The sequence below is a fragment of the Antechinus flavipes genome, chromosome 4 (genome assembly GCF_016432865.1).
Source record: "Antechinus flavipes isolate AdamAnt ecotype Samford, QLD, Australia chromosome 4, AdamAnt_v2, whole genome shotgun sequence".
Taxonomy (NCBI): domain Eukaryota; kingdom Metazoa; phylum Chordata; class Mammalia; order Dasyuromorphia; family Dasyuridae; genus Antechinus; species Antechinus flavipes.
In genome coordinates this window covers 427,045,536-427,061,648 of record NC_067401.1, presented here as the reverse complement: position 1 = coordinate 427,061,648, position 16,113 = coordinate 427,045,536, and the positions used below count along the sequence as shown (strand labels likewise).

The window sequence follows — 16,113 nt, the reverse complement described above, 5'->3', positions numbered from 1 at the left end:
TTAAACTACCATGCATAAGGAATTATTATAGTATTGGAAACATAAAGATAAAAAATGACCTAATATTAGCTCTTGGGGAGATTACAAAATAAGGAGAGATAACGTGCATATAATATAAATGTTAACATATATTATGATACTAATTCTATAAGCTACTATTTTGTATTACAACACTCCTACCAGCAACCAAGATTCTGACCAGTCTAGATCAATCTATTGGCCATGATGCTGACACAGCCAGCATAATAGGCATTCAGGTACCTGTCTATAAGATCAATCAAAGGAACCCCATGGAGAGCATATTATTCTTAGCTTCTGCCTCAGTGTTTCCTCAGAACCTTGAAATATTTTTGGGGTTTTGTTTTTAAGGATTCAGAACGCCTGGTCCACCAAGCAATCCCAAACCTGAGGAGCTCCATGATCTGTGCTCATTCTGGCGCATTGAACTATTGTCTCCTAATCCTGGAGAGTGGCAGCTATAACTAGATAGTTAAATGTATTTCCTTAGGAAAATCCAAGTTCTCCTGGATGGCATGGGCATCTTGTAGAGAGTCAATGATAATTAGGTACAGTCTGAAATTTAGTAAACCAACAACAGATCGGTGTCCTAGATCAAGGAGGTTTTTGTTGTTGTTGTTGTTTTTTAATCTTAGAACCAATAGGAAGCCTCTGAAATCTTTTGATCAAGGAAATGACATGATCAGGATAGGGATGAAAACTAGAACTGGGTTGTCATTGGTATCAGGAACTCCAGGATGAGGATCCCTTTAATAATGAAGGTTAGCCAAACTTTACAACTTATCATCTTCAAGGGTTGCCTAGAGCCCTGAAAGATCATGTAGTTTATCTAATGCCCCACAGCCATATGCAAGATTGAACTAAGGTCAGTGCTCTATCCACTATACCAGAAGATATCACTGATTAGAAGATTTCTTTGGTAAGTGAATGGGAGAGAGATACACTGGAGAGAAGACATATCTTCAAAGCAAAGAGAAGTCATTAGAATAAACCATGGGGAAAAGTGATGAGAACCCGAATTTGAGTGAATTTTAATTAGCTCTTAGTTCTAAGAGTCTCGTTTAAATTACATGTTAAACATCCAAAATCTTTACAGAGAGGAAACTTTCAACAGATGCTATCCACTATATGAATATAAAAATACATTATAAGCATTGTTCTGTATTAAGGGAGGTTCTCAAAAATATGTTGATTAAGATGAAAAAAATATATAAATGTGATCAGATTCTTTTGGAAGCAAGGAATTCTCAATAGGTATGAAGATTATATATTCAAAAAAAAAAGCTTGTTTTTCTGAATATACAATAAATGCAGGATATGATGACTTGCATATCAGGGATTCTTTTTATCCAACTCAAGGACTCAAAGATTGATCTCAAAAGATGGTTTTATAGTAGTGCAAATGCACTCTTTACAAAATTCTTCAAATGACACAAATGAAGAACAAATAACATATAAAAATTTTAAAATAAGACAAGATTGGAATAGACTTCCTTTATATAAGGCTAGTTCCCTATGTTAATACCTACTTATATAATGGCTTTGATTGATGATCAACATAAAAATCTGTTGCTTCTTTCCTGTAATATAATACAAATAAGATTATTAAAAACAAACAGTTAACTGCCATTTTGTCACTTTTTGATAGTTTATCAATTAAGTTTAGACAATTATTGTCCATTTATGGTTAATCTATAAAGCTACACTACAGTTGAGACTTTTCTCCAAATTTTCCAAGTTAAAAACTACACATAAATCTCTAAGCCAAGTCATTGCCTAGGTAAGAGCTACTACAAATTAACTTAGCTATACTCAACTAATTTTTTATCTTCCAGATGCTTTTACTAAGATCTACCTCTTTAAGATGCTTATCAGAGAAATCACTAAATAAACAAGTCTCACATTTGTCCATTAGTAATAATTTGTTCTCAAGAGTTCATCAGACCACTGAATTGAAGAGAATTAAGGGAAATACAAAGTCATCTTCAAGCCTCAAGTGTTATGCACCAAAGCTTTCCTTGGCAACTAAAGATTATATTATAGTCACTTTCTTTTGACAGCCCTTTCTGTGGGGTTATCTTGTGAATCTTTCTAAAATCAAACAATGAGCATTTTATAAGCATGTACTATTTGCCAAACAATGTATTGGGTTCTGGGGATACAATGATAAAAATTAAAAAGGCTCCCTTGCCCACAAGGAGCTCACATTCTATGAGAAGAGGTACAGTGTGTGCATACAGGCAAATACAAAATGGGGACAAAGTGAGTGAGAGTAAAATTCAGGGCAGAGGCACAAACAGCTGGAGAGATGGGGAGATGGGACAAAGAGATAAGGCCTGAAATCGAATTTGAAGATAGATTTTGAAGACAGAGGTGAAGATGGTTCTCCAATAAGCATGACCAATAGCCATACTGAGAAGCTTTTAGAGAAGGGTAGGAATGGCAAGAGGATTGCAAAGATTTAAAAGTCAACTGGAGAAGTACAGACTGGGAAAGAAGTGTTTAGGCATCGGTTCACATGAAAAAGACTTGTGGGTCCCAGGTAACTACTTGAGAATAATAGAATTTGAGTGTAATAGAAAATTCAATGGATTTGGACTCTAAAGAGTGCAGTAGAAATCCTTGGCCCTGCTATTCCCAAGGACTAGGATTGAGAATTGCTTCTTGCCTTCTCTAAATTTCTGTTCTTTATCTAAAAAATAAAAATAATATTTGCTCTATCTACCACACACAGCTATTACAGGGAAAAGGAAAACTATTTCCTAAATCTCAAAGCAACATATAAATATGAAATATTGCCATTACTAATTGCAGAATCAATGAGGTATTATGTGAATGCTTTAAAAGCTAATGCAAACTTAGACCACATTTAGATAAGGTTAAGAGTCAGGAAATAATAATAACAACTAACATTTATATGGCGTTTGCTATGTGCTAAAAGCTTTACATTTATTTTTTTCCTTTGACCCTGTGAGGGAAGTGCTATTATTATCCCCATTTTTTCAAATGGGGAAACTGAGGCAAATAGCTGTTCAGTGACCTGCCCTGATCATATTGCTGGTCCGTATGAATGTGACCCAGATGAAGTATTTGATCTGTTTAAATATATAAAAGGTCATTGTGAGCAACAGGAATCAAACTTATTCTGGACATCCACACAGGCCAAAAAGTAGGACAAAGAGTTAGAAGAAACAAGAAAGTGACTTTTGGGTCAATGTCAGATAGAACATTATTAGAAGCACAGTAACTTCAGTCCAATGAACACTTCCTTCTCTACTGGGAGTAGAGTGCTAGCTGAGGCACAAAGTATAAGTAACACATGGTTCCTGCCTTGATGGAACTTAGCATCTGACCTGAGAGAGAAAACAGACACAGGCTCCCCATGTCCAGAATGAGAGGAGGGTCCAAGACCACCATTCCTGGCATTCCCCTGAAGACCAATGTACAAGACCCACCTCCTGCTGAGGGTCCCATTTGGAGATAATGTTAATGACCAATAAGCTCCTCCTCCCCTCCCACTGCTCTTCTTTCTGGTCCTTGGGGCCAGGCCGAGCAAAACAGAAGCCAGGCTTCAGGACTAGAAAATAACCACCATGCCCTTGGGATTCCTCTTCTATTTCCTTAGAATCCCCACTAATTTCCACAGACCACAATGAGTGTAGCCATCTATGCATTTAAAAAAAAAAAAAAAAGCCCGAACCTTAAAACCAACAAATTACCTTGAAAGCATCATCATCTTGAGTTTGCTTATTTTAAATCCAGCTTTATTTATCATATCAATTATCTCTCCAGCATGTGGTACTGCATCTGGTTTAAGTAATGCTAGGGTCCTATAAAAGAAATGGGGGACAAGTCTCAAAAATGAAAACTATCAGTAAAATACACACACACATACACACACACACACACACACACACACACACACACAAATGAAAAGATACCTATTAAGGAAATATTTACACATTGAAAAGTGCTAAAGTCAAAACTATGAAACATATATAAATAATACTTTATAAAAGCATAAATTATAAAATATTACAAACAATACTATATAACAATATAAACAAAATACATAAACAAAACTATAAAACATATAAACAATACTATATAACAGTATAAATTATAAAGCATACAAACAATACTATATAACAACATAAACAAAACTATAAAACATATAAAACTACATCAATCTTTGAAGAATATTTTTATTGCTTAAGGTGGATTATATATTATAGAACAGAAAGCTTATTAACTGCATCATGACTTGTTTATTTTAATATATATGTACTATGTAGCTTTCACATGCATGGAACCCCAACCATCCCCCAGTAAAACTAGGCTGAGAATAGCTTTCAGGCCTCAAACATATTATGCATGAGTTATGGGGATGTCTCAAACATGCGAAGACTTCCCTTGGCAAAATGGGCAAATGAGAATGATTTGCTCTAATGGCCATAAAGATGACAGGGAATGCTCTTAGAGCTTGGTCAGACAACGAAGACACCAAGATAATTCACTGCATCCCCATTGCCTGTCATCTTGAAGTCTGTTTTTCCATTCTTAAAAAAAATAAAAATAATTCTCATTGAAACCCATTAACAGTAAAATAGAAACAAGTATCTTTTTGTTGTTGTAAATCTCATTATACCCATTGCATGATTCCTTGAAAATTTTTTTCTTCCAGAAACTACTTTAATGGCTGGTATAAATACTAATTAGGAAGGCAAAAAAGTACAAAATATTCATTTAAACTTTTCACTTAAATTTTTTGATACATTAAGGTAAGACATGACAATGCAAGGTACATTATCTTTTGAAAATATTTGAACTAGATAGGATATAGGGACAAAGTTGGTCTATAAAGTTCTACAGAGTACAAACTTTTATCTTACAGGTTTTTTTCTTATTTATGATGACAACTTTCTGGGATATTAAAGAGAAAAGAGTAGGAATTAATAGGAGTTAGTAGGTATCAATAAAAATTTATTTAAAGGAAAAAGGGCCAATATTCATAGAAAATGTTTTTGTAGTAGAAACGAGATAGAAGTTTTTTGATCCCTGTAAATTAAGGAATGACTAAACAAATTGTGATAAGTGAATATGAAAGATTATTACTATTTAAAGAAACAACTAATATTGAGAACACAGGAACATAAGGAATGAATTAAGCAGAAACAGGAAAATAATACACACAATGATTATAACAGTGTAAATTAAAGAACAACAACAAAAGTTGAAACTGAATCATACATAATTTAAATGACCAAGTTAGAGCCCAAAGAAGAAAGATGAGAATGAAACTGCCTTTCTTCATTGCAAAGGTGGGAGACTATGGATATGGAATAGAGATATATTGTTAGACTTAATGTGTTGTTTAGTTTTGTTGAATTTCTTTTCTTTTTTATTCTTTGTTATAAGAACAGCTCTCTAGATGGAAAAGAAGTGTTATTTTGAAAGTAAAATAATATTAAAACAAAAGCTACCAATTAAAATGTAAAAAAGTTTCCAAGTAAAATAATCTGTTTCCTTTGTTTTGTTTCTTTGTATACTATGAGAATGCCTCAAATGCTTCTCTTAAGTTGAAAATAAAAAAAATTTTCTTTCATTGATGATTAGGCCCAGGTTTAGAGGATGTTATTTTCATTTTTATCTTGTGAATCTTTACTTTTCAGATTATTATTCTCTCTTCTATATTACTCAAATTTATTGTTATTATTTTTCTCTCATATTTGAAAACAGTTATCTTTAATGCTTGCAAGAAAGTGTTTGTTATGGAAACTGGACAAGACAAGAGGATTACCTGGCAATGGGATCTTGTTCCATGGAGCTGAAAACAGGCAGAGCAGCAGATGTAGAATGGAGTCATGTTTTTATTTTTAGAAAATTCATGTACACCTTTAACACTATTGCCTTTTATTTCTTTTGTGGAAAATTTTCTTTCTCCATCTTTTATGCTCCAGATATGTAGTCTATCTCTTAAAAAATGTCTATCTCATTGTAGAGATATACCTTTATGAGCTCAATTTTTCCTGGTCTTCTTTTTTTCCTTTTTTTAAATTCTGAATTGAGAGCTCTAAACTAAATTATTCTTTATTTCTATTAAAAACTTCCTAATTCTTTTAAACCCTTGTTAAATCTCTAGGGATTATAAAAAACTCTCTGTCATCAGATGGTAATTTCTGAATAAGATGAGAAATTCTAAGAGTAGTCATTAATGGTTGTTGACAAGTTGCAAGGAGGTTTGCAATGGAGCTCTACAGGGATCTGAGCTTCCCTCTGTGCTATTTAGATAAAGGCATAAATGTCATACCAATCAAACCTGCCAATGATCCAAAGCAGGGAAGGAGAGGTACCACAGTGAATGGCTAGGTCAGGATCTAAGATTTGATAAATTAAAACCACTTATTTAAATATACTATAGAATTTTATAGGGATAAATATAAAGTTTGATAAATAGAATTTGAAAGATGCTTGGTTAGATGACAGTTTGCCTGAAAAAGGGCTCATTAGCTAGACAGCTTACAAACTCAGTGAGTTCACAGAGCTATATGGCATCCAAAAAAAAGTAATGCGGGCTATGTTAGGAGAGATAGCAGTTTCTAAGAATAAGGAGATAATAGCTCTGCTATACTCTGCCTTGGGAAGATTACATCAGGTGTATTGTGTTTAAGATGATGCACCTGGGCTTAGGAAAGGTATTGATTAGGTGGCAAGCTTCCAGAGAAAGACACTTAGAATGGGGAAAGTCCATGCCATGTGAGAATCAACTAAAAGACGTAAGGATGTTTGGCCTGTAAAATAGAAGACTTGTAGATAGCTATTTTCAAACATATAAAAGGCTGTTGTATGCAAAAATATAAAGAGAAAATTTAGGTTCAAAATAATGGAAAATTTCCTAATAATTAGATGTCTCCACATAAAGGCAATATAACAATTATCAATTATGTTGTAGCAAGAATTCCTTTTCAGCTATGGGTTGACTACTTAAGTGCCAAAATTCTTTAAAGCTTGACGTATTATGACATTTATATCTATCAAAAAACCTTGGACACTTCTTCAAAAGCCATGGTACAGGCAAACTCAAGTTTCCCTACTATCTATATGTCCAAACTTCAAATCTGACTCTTTGAAATTATTTAAAAAAAAAACAAAATTCATCAAGACACAATTGATGCAACAGAATTTACGGAGGAGAAGATAAAAGAGAAGATATCAAAATTGGAGCTCCTCTGCAATTGTTCCATGATCACACCAGAATGGCCCTCAATGACAAGGGTTGGCAAAATTATCTGTCCTCTTGGGAAATCCTTCACCAACATGTGAGCTGCTTGCATTTTTATTGATAATCATGTCTTTCAATGTCTTCATATAGTCTTTTTTTAATTTTTAAAATTATTTTTCTTTATTTAGCCAGTAATATTTATTGACTACATAAGATGTGGAAAACTTATATAGAAAACCTAAGGTAATCACTCTGGATAAACGGCTTATTTTCAATGAAATTATTCCCAAGGTCATTATGTTGCGGCATTAAGGAACCAGAACAGGGTAGAGGATGAGCTGAGGACTTGGAAAAAATCTGAAAATAATCCTTTTGGAAAAACATCAAAACAATGGTACCCATAAATAATCAGCAATGAGCATTAACACCTGCAATGTTCTGAAAAAGAAATACCCTAAATATGTTATTTATTTTTCATTAGAAAATGTAGAAGAACATAGAAAACAAGGACTTTTCTGCCTAAGCATTAGTCAAGCATGGCTACAATCAAGAGGGTTAGGATGATGAAAAGTAACTGAGAGTCTCCATTACTTTAGCCCTCAGAATCCCCATATGAACAATGAAATTGGATTAATTATCTCCAAGGTACTTTTCAGTTCTAAATCATAAAAGTTGCCCCTGGAAGGTATTGATCACTATAATTCAGAAATACCAAACAAAATTAGGAGAAATAAAAACCAAATTCCCAGGTTCTTAGAGGGGTTTTAAGAATTACAAAGAAACACAGTTATTTTCTTACTTTTCTTTTCTATTGCACAATTGGCGGGCTGTGTATTGATCTCCATAGTCAATCAGATGCAGTTGTCGGGAAAAAATAGTCACTCTATTACCAATGAACAAATCTTGTAGATGCACACTCTCATATGGAGTTCGCTTCAGAAAGACACGATGATTCTTTAAATCATGCTGTGATGAAAAAAAAATTTTAGTTAGCAAATTGCATAATGTCATATAACTTGGCAATTAAATCTTTAATTGTTTTCTCTGAGAAAGGCTATATATTTTTGCTTAAATTATAAAATCCAGATAGAATATGTTATTGGCCCATTTTGAAGCATAATTTTTAAGTGAAATGTTCTTCTATTTTATTTTTTAAAAGCAGAAACTTTTCAACAATATTGAAATGTTTCTTGTAGAAAAAAATTTTTGTGGTTAATTCAACCTTTTAATGATATTCAATTGTTTAATTATTTTTAACATAATAAAACTCTTTTGTGGTTGTTGTTTAATATAGATGTAGCCTCCCTGTCTACACACACACACACACACTTACATTATATCATTAACCAATTTTTTGAAAATATGACTTTAAGTAAAAAACAAAAACAAAAAACAAACCCCCCCAAAAAAAAAAACCATAGGGGCAATTAGTTCTCTTGGACCAATGTTATAAATGGGGAATCAGCCAAAGGAAACTTCAAGAATTTAATGTGTAGAAATTCTGACATATTTGTGATGTTAGAAGGATTTGGTTAGAAACCGCAGAGTATCTGGACTCTAAGTGAGGAAAACCTGAATTCAAATCCTGCCTTAGCTGTATGCACCTGGGCAAATCATGGCTTTTCACTTCCTTTGTATCCTCAATTTAGCACAGTGCCTGGGAAACGTTTAATAAATGCTTATGCAGTGGTCCTCAAAGTGTGGTACAGTGAATCCTAGAGGGTCTCTGAAATCGTTTCAGAGGGTCTACAAATTCAAAATTAGTTTTTTTTTCCTGTTTATGATAAATATCTATTATGTAACCCATATAAACAAAAACTCTTTGGACATATTCTCAATAGTTGTTAATACCATAAAGATACTGAGGATAAGAGTTTGAGAACCACTGGCTTATTGACTTACTGACTAGATTACCCTTTGTATTCATTTGCCTCACATATAAATATAGGGATAATAATAGAAATACCTACTCTATAGGGTGAGGATCAAATGAAGTTCATTATGTAAAACACTTTGTTAGCTTTCATTTTTATCATAAATTGAGGATATTATTAAGAAATGAAGATGTTAGGCAACATTATATTCCTGTATGCTTACTTTTATAAAACTTGATTTTGTTTACACTGTAAAACTAAGAGGTTTTTATATGTAATTTTCATTTTGTAGAAATGTTAATAGATTAATGTATAAAATAAAAATTGTTCTATTTTACTATGAACAAAGAATAGAAACATTTACCATTTCAACAGATCCATCCACAGGGTAATATAAAAGGTCATAACGTCGCAGAAGTGAAGCATTTGGATCATACCATTCTACCACAAAAACGTATCGTTCAGCAACATTCTGAAAAAGAATGATTTAAGAATTTTAATACTCACCCTGAAAGATGCTATTATTTATTATATCATATGGAGCACAATCAAGTAGAAAATGTTTTCAAAACACAAAACTCTAGTTGGAGATGGTCTTTTTCTCCTTGGAAGAAAGCAAATTGTGTGTGTGTGTGTGTGTGTGTGTGTGTGTGTGTGTGTGTGTGTGATTATGGCACTTCACCTACAGGTGGGCCCTAAGCCTGAGACCAACCTTTCAGCCTTTGCAGATCTATGAGTCTCTGGTAGATATATAAATGTGTATGTGTGTGTGTGTGTGTATATATGTATATATATATATATTTGTGTGTGTGTATATATACCCATACATGAAAGGACAACACTCAGGGTAGGTAGAATATGAAAGGCTAAATTACCTCGCCCTCTAAGCTTAGATCACACACATACACATGTAAGTGTGTATATATGTGGTTAAAAAATTATTCAAGTGTCATGGATTTTATAGAAAATTAATAGTAAGGAGAGAGGGATAATTTGAAACTAAGAATTTAAAATGAATTATTTAAAAACAAAAATTTATATTAAGAACACATGCACAATTATTTTCCTCTATGTCACTATCATACCATATTTAATATGGATTCTCTCTGTGTGTACACAGAGAAGAGAAAAATCAGGATGGATGGATGGATGGATCTGGAGCAGAAATCAGAAGACCCTATCTGATGCTTCATCTACACATCAGCTGTGTGACCCTGGACAAGTCAATTAACCTCTTTCTGTCCCAGCAACTGTTATCTCAGGGTTGTTGTGAATATAAAATGAAATAATATTAAATTGTTTGGGAAACCTTAAGTGCTATATAAATGCCAGCTATTATTATAGCTATTATTGGAAACATGATCACTGTCTTCGAATGTCTTTTAAGAGTTACCACTTTGACCAGGCAATCACTCAAGGCATTCATCAAGTGAAAGTTAAATGATAACTTACATCCATGTCCCAATGGCAATCATCAAATGCCAAGAACTCAACAGGAAACTCCCTAACCCCTATGCCAACCTCACCCCTGTATGCTGAGTGGATCTCCTTGGACACAATGTGGGAGGACACACATAACTACAGTACTGTTTCTTACAGATGGGCTGCAATATGCACTGCTGAAGAGAATGCTTGTATCTAGGAAATCATAGCTGAATTAGAGTACTGGAAAATCCCATGTAAGAGAGATTATTCTACTTGGTCCCAGAAGACAGAACTAGGACCAGTAAGAGAAAGTGATAAAATAAGAAGAGATTTTGGCTCAATGTAAGGGAAAAGATGCTAAGGAGACAAGACTCATATGGAGGAGAAGTTCTGCCACATGGAAGGATATTCTCACTCCTAGAGGAGTTTCACAGCCACAGAAGTTCATGGAAGCACTTGAATCTCTGGGTATATCTTACAAGTCCAACTTGAACACCCTCAGAATGTTCCCTAAACCTATCTGAGAACATCCATTCTTCTTTTCCACCAGTAGCAGCAATACATGCATGATCATGTACTTTCACCTCTACGCTACACCTAGGGTACAAGGAATATCCAAGGAAATTCAAAGAAAATGTGCAAAACTTCCAGCCATCAAGAGAGATAGCAGAAAAGATGACACTGATATGGGAGCAAAAACACTAGAGAGGCTCAAATGAAGCTTCATTCATGGTCAAGAATTAGTCTGGAGATGCTCGGCTAAGATGGAAAAAAATGCAAGGTCCTAGCCTCCCATTTTACTTCCAAGCTTTTCCATTTCTTTGGGAAGGACAAAGAGCATTTATCACTCATTCCCTCTAATGACTTTCAAAACTCATATAAATTCTTTATTTTGAATGCTTTAGATGATTCTCTTCTTCTTTTCTCTACCCCAAATACAATCTAAAATGATGATTTGCAGTTGATTAGGATTTGCATTTTAATGAATAAAAACTTATGTTGGGTTTTTGTTTTGTATTGTTTTTTAGTATTAAGACAAAATCTGAAGATCTATTATGTGGCTGCAAGCTACAGTATGGTTGTACGCTAATCTACCATACTTTTTCTTCTAACACATTTAACATCACCCACCTTTTTAAAAAGCTCCAGCAGTGCTAAGGAGTTTCTTTTTCATAATTTGATGCTGACAGCATGTTACTTGAAAGTCTGGTATCTCCCAGTTGGTCATATTTATTTTATCAGACTTTGTAATGCTATGAAATTGGGAAAGATTTCCCATGGAAGATAGCCACTGAGCAATTTTTTAAAGGAAGCCACAAATTCTACAAGATAAATCAATGTTGTATATAGGCATAGGTATATGTATATATACACCCATATTTGTATATATGTATATAAATTTGTATATAAAAATCATCAATAGAATATACATTTGAGAGAAATGATTATTTTTCTCTTATATTAACAACCAATTACTATTGAGGAGATCCAGGATGTTTTCCTTTCCTATTTCTTCATTCTCTACTCAACCAAATCAGTCTATGAAGAATTGATCTAGCAATATATTGGATTTAACATTCTACTGCATCTTGTTCAGACTCCATTCAACTGGGGAAGCCCAGTATGTTCTAATCAGATTTCAGTAGAGGTAGATCCTTTGTCTAGATTGCTTGGGTCTGAGGGTGGTCTGGGAGTAAGACTGACATAATCAAAGCATATCCCCCAGACCCTCATAAGAATGGGTCCACATCTCATTATAATATCCATTCTTCTCATTAACTGTTAATCACGTTAATTAACATGGGGAGAGGAGACATTCACCCTTCCAAGGACATGTAAGTGTTAATAGGCCACTGTGATCCATCTTTGGCTTATAAAAAACAGCCAAATAATCATCTTTTTATTAATTATTTGCTAGTCATAATTAATAAAATGATTAATTATTCAGAAATTATGGCTAGTTAACTTTTTATACCTCACTCATATATATATTTGTATATATATTCACACATACATATATACATTTTTATATTTATTTATATATATGTCTTTGTATTTATATATATAAATGTGTATACATAAATAGTATACATATATAAACATAGGGTATGTGGGGGGAGGGAATACATACACAAACATACATATGCATATATCCAAGTGAGGAGGAAGGAGTAATATACCACTCACAGATGACCATTCATACAAAGAAACTAAGGGACAAAAGACAGAACATTTAAACCCTTTCTTTGGGGATAAAAAGAGTCATGTTCAAAATTAGTTTCTAAATGTTCATTAGAAAAAAAAATTATTTTATTATCTCATTTTCCTCAAGAAACGTGTTTTAAGCATCAACAGAAAGCTAGGCCTAAAAAGAAAAGAATATTCAAGAAGCATCAAACCAATGGAATTATACAACTACCAAGATCTTTCAAAGAACAATCTGTGTCAGAAAGTTTCTATCAACAAAGCCAAACAGTAAATTCCTAAAAACACCACAAAATCCACAAAGGTAAAATGAGTCACCTTCATTAAATACAAAAAGAACTTTTATACAAAGAGTCCATTCTAAAGGGAAGTAAGAAGATCCTGACAATGTGGTTGCCAAGCTTTTAAGTATGATCAATTTGGCTTCAGATTGGAAGGTAAGTCATGGGTGTGATACTCAGTAGGGGTGTGCCATATTTTTTTTCTTTAGTGCAGTTTTGAAGAATAAAAGGGAAACAAACAAAGAAGAAAGATTCTGGAAGAAGAGAGAGGCAGGAATTGAGGTCTGGCTATTCTGTCAGTGAAAAAGATCAGAGGGATGCTGTGGGAAGCCAGTTTGGAGTACCTGGGCATATCTGGGAGGCAAGGATGGTGAGCTCCTTTTAATTTGAATAGAAACTAGATGAAAATATCTGCAGGGGGTTTCAAACAAAATTCTACAAAGTCTAGAAGTTTCTAGATGTATCAGCTGCTCTGTAAGTCCTCAAACCAGAATCCTGAGCAAACAGCCTGGGGAGAAATTTGTTTTGGAAGGATTTCAAAATGGATTTGCCGAGTAAAATTATATTTCACTTATTGTAGAGCTTGTCAATATTAATACATTCTTCTCATTTCACATATGAAGGAGTTAAGAGAAGAAACTCACTCTTCTGGCTCCCTCAGCTACACACTGGGAAGCCAAAACAAAATTCAAGTATGCTGCCTCCTAACCCAATCATCTTTCCATTAAATCATTTTCACTGCTTTACAACTTAAGTTGTGACTGGAGTCATTCAAAAGTGTAGCTCAATCAATTATGCATAGGAATTTTAAATCTTTCTATCTTGATTCAGTTTGTTTCCACAACACTAAAGAGAAAACAATAATTCACATTTATATAGGGTGTTATACTACTTTTCCTACAATGAACCTATGAAATAGTTTGTGCAAATGATATTATTCCCATTTTACAGAGGTAGTGCTGAATATTCATATAGCTATTTTACCTGCCTGATGATAATCTGATGACTATTATAGACAGATACCCTACATAGGCACAACACACTTATTAAGAAGACTAACAACTGCAGACAGTGTCTCTATGGGAAACAACCAGCCTTTAGGTAGATGGTATGCCTTACACATACTATTTCACTGATAAAAAAATTTTGAAACAAGGGTTTTTATTTTTCTTCATCAAATAATTACTCTAATTTTCTTCATCAAACGGTTTTATAATTTTATAACATATTTTAAGGATTTCAGAGAACTCTTCTCCAATTGATCTTCAAGGTTCCCCAGTACACATCTTTGATTCTGAATTTGCTTCATCCAATATACCAGTCCTGTCTAAAAATCATGGCAATAAAAGAAAGTAGTGTCTTTTAAAACACAGTATATTAAAAGGGACCTCTAGTCAGACAATCTCAACTATGAGTCACTTTTTCAATAGTATAAATTTTATATGCATATATATTTACATATACATGTGCATGTGTATATATGTATATTTATACAGTATACACAGTGATTGTTAACTTTAAAAAGGCACAGATTATACAGATTTTTCCTTTCATCCTGAAAACATTTTCATTAATTTTTCAAAAAGTTAATAGGTATCAAACATAGTCTAAGACAAGTAATATGATAATCTTCTTGAAATATCCTGAGTAGATGGATTTAAATATGATTCTGAGAAAGAAAATTTCTGGACATGAAGTACTGGCCATGACATATGTTTCCTAATATTTCATGGTTAAAGCTGCACAATCAACTGAAATTAATTAAAACATATTTCAAAATATTCAATATATGTTAAATATTGCAATCTTTTAATCAATGAATAAATAATTTTTCTACCTATAGCTGGACTACTCCCTACTATCCAAAAATATTCTTTCCACCTCTGTATGTACCCCATTGTCTCCTCTGATACTGCCACCATTCTGATGCAGGTCCTCATTAGAATGGCCCCAGTAGGACCTTTGTTAGTAGCTAATTGCAGAGGGCAGATAAACAGGCTGCTGTTGCCCGCCAGGACAAGTGCAGGGGGCTTGGGTTGTGATAAGCAGGATGTGGTTATCTACTCATCCAGGTGCACAGAGCTTGGATTCTGGCAAACAGGATGCAGGAGCTTCCTATACTATATCTACATTTTTTGTTTTTGACAAGTTCTGACCGATAGTTAAGGAGTAAACATCCCCCTTGAGTGGGTCTAATCAATGGCTAGAGAATAAACATATACCTTTCCTATTCCTGTAAGTGTCCAGTCCAAATTACCTCCTCCAACCAACCAGTCCCCTCATGCTGCTTGGCTCCATTTACTTTTACAACAATTAAGTCCTCGTTGGTGTAGTGGACAGAGCACCAGCCTGAAGTCAGGAAAACCTGCTGGTGGGTTTGCCTGCCCCAAGTCTTTCCCAGTCCAATCTATACTCCATTTAACCACCAAAATTATTTTCCTAAAGTACAAGTCCAACCATGTCATCTTTAAAAAAAAAAAAAAAAACTCAGTAAACTCCAATGATTCCCTGCACCTCTGGAATCAATCAATCAATAAATATTTATTAAATATCAACTATGTGCCAGGCCCTGTGCTAAGTGCTGGGAATACAAAAAGGCAAAAGACAGTTCCTGTCCTCAAAGAGCTAACAATCTAATACAAACACAACTATACAAAGCAAACTATACATAGGAAAAATAGGAAATAATTAAGCTTGGAGACACTAGAATTAAGAAAATCAGCAAAGGCTTCCGACAGAAGGTGAGCTTTTAGCTGTGGCTGAAAGGAAGCCAGGCAGTTCAGGAGTCAGAGGGGAGGAGAGGGCCATCCGGGATAGCCAGAGAGAATGTCCCGAGTCTAGCGATGGCGTCTTATTCATCAAACCACCAAGAGGCACTAGAATTAAAGCCTTCCTATTTTGTGTTGCAAGCAGATGAAACAAGAGACACAGCTAAACTATACTTCTGATCATTTATGTTGTGAAAAACACTATTATGGAGAATGTAATATGCGGCAAACCTACTAATGGCAATGTCACACATCATGAGAAATGCTGAATGCAACTGACAGCTCCCCCCTGTAGAGGGCCGCAGATAGTGGGGGAACTC

General features: G+C 34.1%; 1 protein-coding gene across 2 annotated transcripts in view; it reads right to left on the bottom strand.

The window, feature by feature from the left end:
- Nucleotides 1-16,113, bottom strand: part of NME7 (NME/NM23 family member 7) — a 154,879-nt gene that overhangs the window by 109,443 nt on the left and 29,323 nt on the right. The window contains exons 2-5 of one of the 2 annotated variants that reach the window (XM_051998999.1): nt 9,479-9,586; nt 8,040-8,206; nt 3,738-3,848; nt 1,548-1,598 (exon numbers count right to left, since the gene is read on the bottom strand). In XM_051998999.1, the coding sequence (XP_051854959.1) occupies nt 1,548-1,598; nt 3,738-3,848; nt 8,040-8,206; nt 9,479-9,586 (437 nt within the window). The remainder of the gene's footprint in view (nt 1-1,547; nt 1,599-3,737; nt 3,849-8,039; nt 8,207-9,478; nt 9,587-16,113) is intronic. The other variant, XM_051999000.1, reaches the window with a different exon arrangement.